The 12,657-nt window shown below is 39.1% G+C and overlaps 1 protein-coding gene across 1 annotated transcript; it reads right to left on the bottom strand.

Moving 5' to 3' along the window:
* Positions 1–1,268: 1,268 nt before the first annotated feature.
* On the bottom strand, positions 1,269–11,698 carry LOC124160224 (caspase-1-like). Its single transcript, XM_046536032.1, has 6 exons — positions 11,423–11,698; positions 8,454–8,738; positions 6,445–6,614; positions 2,750–2,909; positions 1,967–2,225; positions 1,269–1,534 (listed from the first exon to the last, which is right to left on the bottom strand). Exons 1-5 carry the CDS (start codon positions 11,454–11,456, stop codon positions 2,002–2,004), a joined length of 873 nt encoding a protein of 290 aa, XP_046391988.1. The 5' UTR covers positions 11,457–11,698; the 3' UTR covers positions 1,269–1,534; positions 1,967–2,001.
* Between the last annotated feature and the right edge of the window lie 959 nt (positions 11,699–12,657).

The following is a 12,657-nucleotide window of genomic DNA, read 5'->3' as shown; positions in this document are numbered from 1 at the left end:
TGTATTTTGCCCATCTCTGGCTCCAGCTCACCCTACCTATGGGGGCCTTCACAGTTCGGCGTTGCGTTGACGCCGCGGCTAGCGAGCCAATCAGAGCCCGTCTTTGAGAATTGATGACGTTACGTCTCCAGCTCGCTGCGACGTCGCAGAAAAACTGAACCTGTCGTATTTTCTCTGCGTCAAGGCGGCAGTACGCTGACGATTTCGAATTGGTGTTTGCTTCTGGGTATACAAATATGCAAGATTAGCTCTATTGGGAGTGGCAAGTGCTATTTATTTCATTATTTTCTATTATTTTGAAGTGTTCAGCTTAGATATTTCGTATCTTTTCTAAGCATAAGACAAATGTTAACCTTAAATTAGATAACAATCACTGATGAGCATAGATTAGCGTAACTCATACCCGTAAATGGTATCAAAAGCTAAATGCAGCGTGAGATGTGCTTGTTCGTGACTAAGGTCGTTTAAATTCCATTTTATATCCAATAATTGTTCCCTCATGATCTACTCAGTTAGAGCTATTTAGATAACATGGCTAGGACAATCTGTTTGAACAACAGTTATCATTAATAAATATTCCTGATAACATTCCACGTTACTCATGTTCATTGAGTGTATGTAATTAGCTATTTTTCGAATATTCCGAGTTAGGAAATAAAATTTAAAGGTCATAATAATGCATAGGCAAGGGCCATCACTACATGCATTATTATCGACTTTATGGTCGCCATATTAACTTCAAATGCTATTTTTAGCCAAGAAGAATATTTTAAGAAATGAAATTGGGTAAACATGCAGAAAACAACATATGTATTGTGCGTTTGGTTCGAAATCATAAGATGATATGTTCACAGGCCGATTTTTAGGAGCCAAGTAGTAAAAGTATTTGCAGTAGCCATGTTCCAACCATATATATTACCTCAAATTAGCCGTGATAAACCTTTCGGAAATCTTTCTGGTAATACTAATTCAATAATATCAAAGAAGCAATACGGCAGCGATACCTCTGGCCCCAAAACATGCGTACAGAAATGCGACAAAGACTAATTTGACGTCCAATGTAAATTCGGAAGCACAGTTGATTACGGAGAAAGGATTTAGGACAAACTTGTGTCGTAGGTTTACACAAGTTCAAGCACTATTTGATGGCCGCCAACATAGAAATTAAAAAAATTTCAACTTGCTAATCAACTAATTGTCCGTGGCCCGTCTTACGACGCCAGTTTAGCAGTTTCTAGCTTTTTTTAATTTCTTTAAAACACATTGCATTACTTTTCTAGTTTTATTTATTTACTTAAAAAACATTGCGAATAGGCCAATGGCCATGTGGAAAGTAATTAACAGCTAATGTGTACCTACAAAAGCTTGTAGCTATTATGATTACATTATTGAGCAAAAAAAGAAAAAATATGAAAAGTACATCCAATACTCTGACAGCAACCAACATAGACGATACAATAACCAACAGGAAGCACGTCAATAGCTGCTTCAATATCTCGGCTATGCTCTCCTTTGTAACGGGTCCGTAAAAAAACTGAAAAACAAAAAAACCTCATCAATTATTTTAACCCACTTCTAGTGCTTTCTCAAACATCAATTGTGGTCATTTTGCGTGCGTAGGATGAATGGATGTATTGCCAGATGGCAAATACGTTTGAAGAAATTGAGTAACATCAATGTAATGGACCGATTAACAAACTTGAATAAATTGAGTAACAAATGTTCAGGAAATACTCTTGGGTTTCCAAACGAGTCAATGACTCCATCGCCTAAAACGTTTCGGCTTCCGACTCGGGCACCATCATCACTCATTTTCTCTGTGACGTAGATCAAGTTGGGAGCAGAAATTTTTGACGCAATGGAGGTATTGACCCGACAGGAAACCCGAACACAATACGCCGGCAAATCAAGTGCGAATGCAACCTCGAACTTGAAATAAGATAATGAGCATATTTTATGTACTTACAATGAATATTTATTCTTTTTGTTTTCGCCTTTTCCTTAGTGCAGAAATATTTTTCCCCGTAAAGAACTAAATATTTCAGGGGTTTGAGTAATCATTATTTTTTCCTGGTACGATGGATATATCCCATGTTTGCCAGTCTTCGAGCCAAATTTTCTAGTCACGGCCGTCATCTGGTTCATAAGGTCCCATCCTTTGTCCCGAGCAATACTCGTAACTTCACGCAAATCATGGCATAACCATCCTCTGAATGCTGGAAAATCTGAAACAAATGCATAAAAAGAATTGATAATGAAAGTTTCTATGTGTATCTCACGAAATAAAATTTAAGGAAATAATCTTTATGGGAGTGAGAGACATCTGAGCAATGCCGGAAAAAAAAGGTCCAATATGAAAAAATTTTATTTTCTCCCTGCATTTCCGCTTATTTAACTTCGAGTTAATTTCAATTATCAAAGCATCCTATCCTCAAAACCATTACACATCATCCTCCAAAATATTTGAGTCATTAAAAAAATGTCAACATGACATATCACCAGAATAAATTTGGCACAATACTGATTGAGGAATTGGAAATTTTAGTTGAGATATAACATTCATAAATATTTTACCGCAGCCATTATCAAATTTATCATACACGCATAACTTTAAGAATTGAGAAATTTCAAAGAATTTAAAACTACGTAAAATGCCGAGACGTTGGATGTGAGAGTTGAAGATCGTATTGAATGAGCACACTCAATTTCCTGCAGGATATCCTCGTATTAATAACAGAAATAGACTTACACTTAGCGGTGGGGTACATTACAATATAATCGGGTTCCTCCGGGTAAATATACTCGTACACATATTTCTTTTCTCGTCCATCAATCACGTCTGGGCTACTGATCAATCTCCTGCTAGATGATTTATTTTCAGCTTCATCCAATTGTCCTCCTCGGCAAGCCTAAAACGAAGATTAAAATAATTACCCACGCAATTAGCTCACATGACCTCATATACAAAATTTATTTCATAATACCACGGGAAACACTGCTTAAAGAATTATGCATGTGCTCCAATCTTATGAATAAATATATTCCTTCGTTAAAACTTTCGCGGGTGCTCGTCATTACGATTAAAAACTTTTGAGCTATGTCCCCGCGTCAATTCTTGGGTGACCCCAACGTTTCTCGATTATAATCCCTTGAAAAATATTATAATCCCTTCAAAAAGCGACCAGCATCGGTCGGGAAACGTTGGGGCCACCCAAGATTTGACTCGGAGACATAACCCAAAAGCTTTTAATCATAAATATATTCTGTTTATTTTTTGTATAAATTGGCAATACCTTACGCTAAAATACTATTTATGTAAATTTGTTGAATATTTTATACATTTTTTGGGATGAAAATATTTCCAAATTCTCCCGAAAATTATCTTCTCCATTTGACAGCTGGAGGCAGATGACGGCAAGAGAGCGTGAGAAAATTCTAGGTGTGGCCAGCCAGTAATTGCTGTTTTGTAATTCCAAACCACATGATAATATATTTCAGAGAGCGATCTCAAATTGACGAATCGTTTCACATCGCTTTTGTGCATTTCTCGCGGACCAGCTAACTTTATGGAGTTAGCCGCAGGGGCGCATTATATGCGCACATTCCAACCGAGGAGATATCATTTACCATCGCTTCCCGGTCAAGGGAATCTCATCGCTGCCCGGGTCAAGGGAAATGGCTTTATACCCAAGTGAGAATTTCTCGAAAATCGCTACCTTTGAGATGATGTTCCAACGAGAAAAATAAAACCTCCTGGATAAATTAAGATTGTTTCACTCATACAGAAAATAATATTGACTGAGGCAAAAGAATCTCCTGAGAGAATCACTCAACACGAGCAAAGTCAGTTACCAGGGATGAAGACGGGTATATCGTTCAAAACTTGACCCCCTTCAGAAGCTCTGCGTGAGTATGAACTCCTTAACGGCACGAGGACGAAGTGATAATGATTAACGATACAGCCGGAATGATTGCAAATAAAATAAGGGTGAAAAATGGCGGAAATCCATAAGTTTGGCAGGTACTGAAGGCTATAATTGCGGAGGGGAAGTTGAGTGTAAAAGCAAGAACACTTGTATTTTGATACAATAAGCGTATTCGACATTTCGGTCGAAAAATGGTGCTATGGAAGAATGTTGAAGATAAAATGGATCGAAGCAGTAAGTAATGAGGGAATTCTAAGAAGAGTGGGAAAGAAGAGAAACCTCCATAAAACCTTAAGGAGAAGACGGGACAACTTAGTTGGCCACAATATGAGGATGATGGCCTGATGAAAACAATCTTAGAGGGACAGGTGAAAGGGAAGTAGGGCAAGGGACGGCCCCCAATTAGTTATGTACGACAGGTTAAAAGGTATTTAAAAGAGATGAAATACTTTAAATGATGTGAAGCGCGATTAAAAGGCTAGCGGATGGGAGAACAGAATGGAGAGCGGCGTTAAGCCATTCATAGAATGATTGAATTATGATGATGACGAAGCGTATGCTACCAAAAATAGTTTTTCCGTCCACAGCGATTAAGGTCGAGGTAGAAAAGTACGAGGGATGGTGTTTTTTCAACCTCCTATCGCTCAGCAAAAGTACCATACAAGCGATAGGCGGGTACTGAGGAGATAAGGATACTACGCATCCTCCGCAATACACGCTCGAGCCATTCCTGATTGTGGGTTGTTAGTTTAAGGTTAGCAGCAACCTCATTAACTACACTGCCTCAATTGAATCTCCCGCCAAGTGTGCGCTGCGGAGCGATAGCCAGAAATCTCGCCGAATGGCTCCAGCATTGACATGCCTTCACCTTTATGGCGATAAAAGAGAATTTTTTTATACACAGTAGCTTGAGTGTGAAACAGTGTGAAACATTACGTCCAATTCCATCCAAAAGTAAAGAAGAGACATGCTGACTTCTGGAAGTGTTCTGATCCATGACAACGCCCGTCACCGTCATATCAGCACTGCGTGGCGTTACGTCTTTAAATCTTCCAGACTGTGAACGTAAGCCCCAGACACAGGGAACTCCGATCGTCTGTCACTAGCTGGTTGAGGGGAAGACTCCACAAACAATCAGCACTCAAAGAAACAATTGTCACAACATTACGAGTCATTTTCAATCAATATCTATTAGAAGTAGAAATATTCAAAATCAGAATTATTACAGAAAACAACCATGATATCTAATGATCTCATAGGAAACATTACCAAAAACTAAGTACAAGCTGTATGATTTTGCAGAAATCACCCATCTCAGCCGAGCAATCTATCCACCGCCAGCGCCGAAGCAATACCAACCTAGTGCCGTGTGACTTCCATTTTTACGCTGAAATGAACATGTGCCTGGGAGGGAAGCGTTTTCAAACGGACGATGGGCTTCAGGACAAAGGCAGAATTCATTGGAAGTCACTGGCGGTAACATTCCATGAAGAACGTAGGTATAGCAAACCTTGTTCACAGGCACGACCGATTCCTCAACCGCGGAGGCGAACATGCCGAAAGGACTTCACAAGTCCGCTCAATTTTTAATCAATCGCTTCGCTTTCTGTTCATGACCCTGTAGTTAAAAAAAACACCGCCCTCGTATAAATGGGGCGGACAGAATTCAACTATTTTCTGTGTGTAATGACATCAGGCTTCACCATATAGAAATTATTATAGTATGGATTATTCATAATTACATTATTCAACTTATATTTCACAAAAATATTTGGTGAAAATTAGGTATGTCACTATATACCCATAAAACCATAGTTAACACTAAACTTCCTATGTCTATAATATTTTATTCTTGATCCACGATAAACGCTTTTAATTTTAAAAACTTCGCAAAAACCTAACTTATTAATGAATGTTATTTAATGATATATTTTATTTAGTATTTTGTATATTTCATTAATAAACGTTAACTACATTATTATTAATTATTAAAAAAACCATACAATAATGTAACAAAAACAAAGGATAATCTTTAATGTAAATGTACCTGATGATTCCGCTTAGTGATGAAGCATGTTGCACCAATATTAAATTTTAGTGGATAAGTACCGATAAAATTATAAATCAAATCATTATATTTTCATTTAAATAGCGTGATTATAATTACATCAAAAGTAAAAGTGGCTGATAGCTCAAATACACCCTAATGGCAAGCACAAGATTTAGTTTTATCTTCATCATTGTGTTTAGTAACACTATACATAGGATTTTAGGTCAAAAGGCACCATTTCTTCTGCTAACACACAATTTCCATAACGTAAAGATTAAAATTTCGGATTTGTAGATAAATTTTCCTTAAAATATAGAATGAAAAGCAACAGGAAGAGAATCTTAATGTTACATTCATGAAAATAGGTTTCTGGTGTAGCCTCCTTTGGTTTAAGCAATCAATGAAGCTTACTCTATTCTTTCTGGTGGAGATTACCGACTCCGATTTCGATTGATAAACAGCCCTTACCTGAATCAACACTATTTTGGGCTTTCCCTCCATAGTATCGCAACCCTTCAAACATTTCCAAATTTCTCCAATTGGAAACCTGGTCTCCTTAGTTAGAAGAACGTCTTCCAATCCGTGTGTTAAAATGGCAATCACAACACAATCATCTTTTTCGTGGTTCGTTTCTGCCCCTGAAAATGGAGAAATTAGATTGTCGAATCAAACAAACTTCCTTTCAAAGAAAAAAACAAACATCATGAAGCAAGTTAGTTTTTGCACCGTCACGTGCACAGGTGAAGATAAACATCAAGCAATTGGGTGGTTTCCTTTTATTCTTTTATTGCCTAAATCGAAAGATAAAATTACTCCTGGAGTACGCATTTCACGCCTTTAGTTTTTTAAATGACGATATCTATTTTTTCGCGATTAAATAAAAAGTGAACATTTTCAAACGCGCGAAAACTCGACGTCTAAGTATGAATGCTGGGAAAAGCCCGTGTGACGTCATTCTGGTTCCCGCTACCGCCGTGTGAGGTGACCTTGGGGCGAGAATATGTGCGCCGCTGCGATGCAGGCTGCTAGCAGGCAGCACAGTATCCTGCTAGCAGGTAGCGCTTTGTAAGGATTATTAATACCTTATCAAACGAAGGAAACTTTCCGACCATAGGCAGTTTTAATAGGTGATTATTAAGAGATGTTTCCCTGAGCTCTCTGCCTCATCCATTCATTGGTAATGTGAGACGATGTAAAACTCCTATCTACTCGTATAGAAACTAGGTCCTTGTTACGTCACGTTGAGTGGCATCGCATGGGCGACAATGTGGCCTTTTTCAATTGCGGTTAAAATTGACGATTGCCATTCGTCTAAACTGGGATTTCTAAAACCAAATAATTTGTATATTATGAATACACTAATGGAGGGTAACGAATCGCCATCAATACCTTTCGTTTTCTTTGATGAAGGAAACTACCCTATTTTCTTCCGAGGTGAATCTCAATAATTTTTTCCGGACAAATCAATCAGAGAATAATGTTACAGCAGCTGTTATAAAACTGAAATTCAGAATAAAGGCACGTTTTTCTCATCAAATATGCAATGCACTCACTCAGTCATTCAACCCGAGAGTTTTTTGTTTAGGTGAGGGTAGAGCTTACCCCGAACTTAGCAACAGGCGTGTGATTTTCACACATTCAGCGTACGGGAAGCCTAGTTATAAGCTGGACCACAGTACACCCGGAGAAGTTTGCTTGGGGATATCCGAAGGATTTGAGCACGCAACCACAGAATCATCAGCCAAACGCTTCACCCACCATGCTACCACACTCCCCTCTATGGATTTTCTGCGACGATGCAGCAAGCTGGCGATGTGACGTCATCAACTCTCGAAGACGGGATCTGAATGACTCGCGAGCCGCGGCGTCAACGGCACAACGAGGTGCGAAGGCCACTGACTGACTGCTATTATTATAGCAGTCATATTATTATCAGTAATTATTATTTTAGCACACCTGACCAGCAGTTGCAAGGTCAAAATTCAAATCCCAGCTAACCACGTAATTTGTTTTGCTAACTTCAACCTTGTTTCATTGCACCCGCGGGCGCGACTGCGTGAGGAGTTACTTTTTTCATGCACTATTCAATGAAGTAATGTACTTGCTTCAAATGGTGGAGTATGACATAATGTCCATTTAATAATTACTACCTCGAATGCCACAGTATTCTAGGAGAATTGGTGGAGAGGAAACCAACTTTCTTTGATTTAAATTAACCTTTATTTTTAAAGTTTGATTGCTTCAAAAAATTCAATTTAGTTAGTTAGTCTATGAGCAACTTGAAATTAACGGGAAATGCTACATTATGATTGTTATTTATTACCAGAAGAGGACTATAGGCAACTGGTTCACTCTTGACTTCCAGCCAACTTAAGTTTATCAAAAATATAATTGAGGTGATAAAAGTGCGCTTAGAGGAGTATATTAAAACAGTGCGATAGGATTGTCACACAAAATAAGAAAGTTTTTGCACCTACATTGTTTTAATTCATCCTGGAGTTTCTCTTCTGTAACGTCCCAATGCTCCTTAATGCTGTGTGTTGGAAATCCCCAGTTTTTTGCTACTTCTCTCAAATTCCGAACTTCTCCTTCCGTACCATCACGATTCCATTTAGGGTCACCGAAGTCTCTGAACACAAATATGATGAAGTCTCCTCGATTCTCGTGACCCATATCATAAGTGAAGGGGACCGATTCTTCTTCTCGACCGGATGACGCAGTATTCCCGCTCCTTTCGGATGGGCGTATAGCGGACTGCATCCCTGTAAAAAGACCGAACATGACGTTCCAATGCTTAGGATGATTTGTGTTTTAAGTGGGGACTGTCAGTCAGTCTGCGGACGGTGAACAGGGGTGACTGTCAGCCATTCCGAATCTTCTTCTCGACTGGATGAATCAGTATTCCCTTTTCTTCCGGATGCAGATATTTCGGACTGTAAGGGAGCTTCTGTAAAAAAATCAAACATGATTTCTCACCCTTAAGGACGATATCTCTTTCGAAAGATGCGATTCACCAAGAATTGAGAATATATTTGGTGACTTTACGCATATATAATTTTATAGAATTTTATGGATTTTGATATGGTTACACGGAGCATATAATAAGTGCTCAGGCAGTCTCCCACCCTTCATGTACTTGCTTCTTCAGTTCACAATAAGGTCTACTCCCTTGCATACTAAATAAAATAAGTATTATACCATTTTTCCGAACTGATGGCGACTGGGTGGAAAATAGCAAGTAGCCAATTAGAAGCGCTGCCCTTTCCACCTCTCCGTTCCCCTCCATCCCCTTCCCTTTTCTCCTCCGTTCCCCTACATTCGGCCGACCGGCGTTGCCAGCCTTGGGAATAACGGTACTTTCGGGGGCGGCGGGAGATTCTCGGACGAACGCTGAGCGATTCGATTTGGCAACACTGCTAGCTGGAGAGCTATCTGCACTGCGCGAGGTTCGGAGAGAGATTGCGGGCTCCTATACACTTTCTCCTGTCACACTTCTGTGATTGGCTAGAAGAGTGGGTGGGTTTCGAGCGAGCACAAGGTCAGCCGCCGTCAGTTCAGGAAAAGGGTATAGCACCTCATGCCCAGCACTTCATCGTTCCTCATTCTCTCCATCCATTTCACCTTATCCATTCTTCTGCGTACCCATCTCTCGTAAGACTCAAGTCTTTTCCCGTCCTCCTTCCGTAGTGTCTGCTAGCCTTGCCTTTATTCTAAATATGTGAAAGAGGATGACTAAAAGAGGATTCGTCTGTCCGTAACGCGTTTCCGTACGCCTGCACGATTGCGACCAAAGTTTGTACATTGAAGAATTTCATGCTTAAAAACCCCGTAGTTCTACTTTCAGTTGCGTCCGACCCGTCCTTCGCGTCGTTTTCTCATTACCATTTGTTGCGTCATGTCATAAAACTTCTGCGGTTGGGCATCCTGATAGGTAGGCACACCTCTTTACTTGATAGAAGAAAAAACATAACTCAAAGGATACTACACTTGACACGTACATTAATACTCTCGGTGCATAGGTACGTTTCAGCTGGGGTATCAGTTCACAAGACCTTTTCGGTCTACACATGTAGCGATCAAATGCTGTGGAGCGAGGCACAAGCTGATCCCGCTTGCATCATACGGTAATTGTTTTTTTTCCATTGCTTGCTGATCAGCGTGCCTAAAAAGCCTGCTCATATGACCATGAATTCCAAGTTTCCCACTTCTCTCGGTGCCATCCTTCCTGTGCAACGCCGGGTGGCCTGCTAGTATTCTCATAAAACGATCCTCGCGTCAGCACCATTCTGTTCGTGAACACCTCCTCTGCTGCTGCAACTCTCTCCCTGATGTCCTTACTTCGAATTCTTTTTCCTCTAATGTGCTTCCAAAATTGATGAATTCCTCTACCTGCTCAAGTTTTTGCCCAACAGCATACATCTTGAGCATCAAAGCCCCTATCTCACGATGCCTTATAAAACCGCATCACTTTGGTCTTCATGTGATTAATTCCACTGTCATACTCCGCGCAACGCTTGCTTAACGTGTCCCTTAGAGACTGCAGCCCTCTCTCTGACTGGTATTTCAACGCCTGATCAGCTGAGAATTATGCCGATTTGAATATTATTCAACCCATTTTATCTCTTTCATTCAATCGTCCCACACCTGTCGAGTGACGAGCGGATGACTAGAATGGGAATAGAATACATTGAATAACACGTAGGGAATGGGAGAAGGATGTTAAAGAAAAGAACTTCTTAGGAGTGAAAAGATTAGCTGACAGGATAATTGAGAGGAGATCTCAGTTAAACCAATCTTGGGGTCATCGATAGGTGGTGGTATAATAATTGTTAATTTTTGTCCCTGAGTTTGCTAAATAATTCCCGACGAGCCAATATAGTTGTCAAAACGTTGGGAAAGAACTAAATCATCTGTCATTGACCAATCCTTCAGATAAGTCCAAAATTAAGGTGCAATCTACGGTCACACATAATTTTTGCGAAATCATATCGCGAAGTCATGAGCCGTATAATTTATTATTGTGAATAAAGTTATGGATTCGCATCCAGATTATATCTAATAACAGCTACTTCATTTTTTCGAATTAGAGCAATTATTTTTGATGGAATTTTCGTGTTCACGAATAACATATCATGTTTTTAAAAAGTAAACTTGGAGTAAAAATACCACTACATCTTTACAAACTATCGTATTTTTAGCTCTGTACTCGTAAGAAACTCACTTCTATTTTAATTGGCCGGATAGGCGGTAAAAATTGGAGAAATAAATGTGAATCATTTGTGAATGGCATCCGTTGAAGTCTACAAAACCGATACTATCTAAAAAAAAATACCCTCATGTATGGATATTGGTTGAGGTTCGTCCCTATTTTAAATATTCACCTACATTTCATTATTTGTGACCAATTAAAAAAACTTTCAAAAAATTTAATCGAGCATATACGAACCGACAGATGTCTCCCTGGCGTTGGAATCAGTCATCTCTTCTGCTTCTCCCTCGCTCTCCCACGTGGACAAAATGATCCCGCCTTCGCGTTTGGAATCAAGGAAGACTCACAGATAATTCTCTAATCTGAAATAACTCTGAAGATTAATCAGCCCTCTCGCTGCAACGTCTTCTCAGGTAGAAAACGCAAACAAAAATGGTTCTCTCCTCGTTTTATCGTTAGCTGTATAAATGGGCATTTTATCTTGAGTCAATTCCATCCAAGAACACGACTCGATGTGTGACTGATTTTTCATGCTTTGCACTGTTTCTTATCGTCGGTGATAAAGCGACACCATGGACATAAGTTTCCCGGCCCACACAGAAAAGTATCATGTTAGAAAAGGGGCAGTGCCGATTACATGTGGTAGCGCCTTCCTTAATTTTGCTCCATCGGACACCAATTTCAACCAAATTTGGCAAATCACCTTCATTTGATTAGTAAACGGAAAAAAAAACTATTTGTAATGCATACAACGGTTTATAAAATATTGCAGTTTTGTAAAATTACAATTTTACGAGTTTGATTCCGAATAGGACGGCATATCAGAGGAAAAAAGGAAAAAATAAAAGCATTCAATGTCTTATTTAAAAGTTTTTGAAATTAAAAAGTTTAATAGTGCATCAAGTGATGAAATTTTAACAATGTTATATGGTTTATAACAAATTTAAATTTTCAAATCGGTTTTGACAATGTAGCTACTCTTTCTACCTTTCTTAGTTTGTATATAATGTATTCTAACCTAATAACCTATTCTACTAGTTAAAAATGGTAGAGCCAATATTTGATTTAAGAGAGAAAATAGTTTTTAAGTGAAGTCGTAAAGCTGGTCTTCCGCCGCAGCGGCGCCCGGCTCTTCGTATTAGATGCCATATCTCCATCAATAGCGAAAATAATAACATATGCAATGTCTCATTTCGAAGGCCTGAAATTGAGGCAGACAATCAATGTGTTACTTTAAAAAATTTAATAACTAAAGTTTATCACAATTTTAAATTTTCAAATGGATTTTCAAGATGTAGCTACTTCATCGATTTTAAGGTTTATTTATTTTAAAGATTAATTTAAAGGTGCTATCCTATTTTCCTTTCCTTGTATACCCTTCAATTTCTCATCTCTACACTCATTACTCCCAATAGCCGCCGCGGCGTCTTCCTCCTGCGCAGAACCTCGGAGGGTTAACGTCCTAGCTGGCC

Source organism: Ischnura elegans, chromosome 6 (genome assembly GCF_921293095.1).
Source record: "Ischnura elegans chromosome 6, ioIscEleg1.1, whole genome shotgun sequence".
In the NCBI taxonomy this organism is placed as follows: domain Eukaryota; kingdom Metazoa; phylum Arthropoda; class Insecta; order Odonata; family Coenagrionidae; genus Ischnura; species Ischnura elegans.
This window is presented reverse-complemented; position numbering and strand designations above follow the sequence as displayed.

Excerpts from the sequence above, each read along its gene's own strand:
- LOC124160224 (XM_046536032.1), bottom strand. The coding sequence starts at position 11,456 with ATGACTGATTCCAACGCCAGGGAGACATCTGTCG. Across the intron at positions 2,910-6,444 it reads CCAAAATAGTGTTGATTCAG|GCTTGCCGAGGAGGACAATT; the intron begins GTAAGGGCTGTT and ends TCTTCGTTTTAG. Across the intron at positions 2,226-2,749 it reads AATGTACCCCACCGCTAAGT|ATTTTCCAGCATTCAGAGGA; the intron begins GTAAGTCTATTT and ends CATTTGTTTCAG.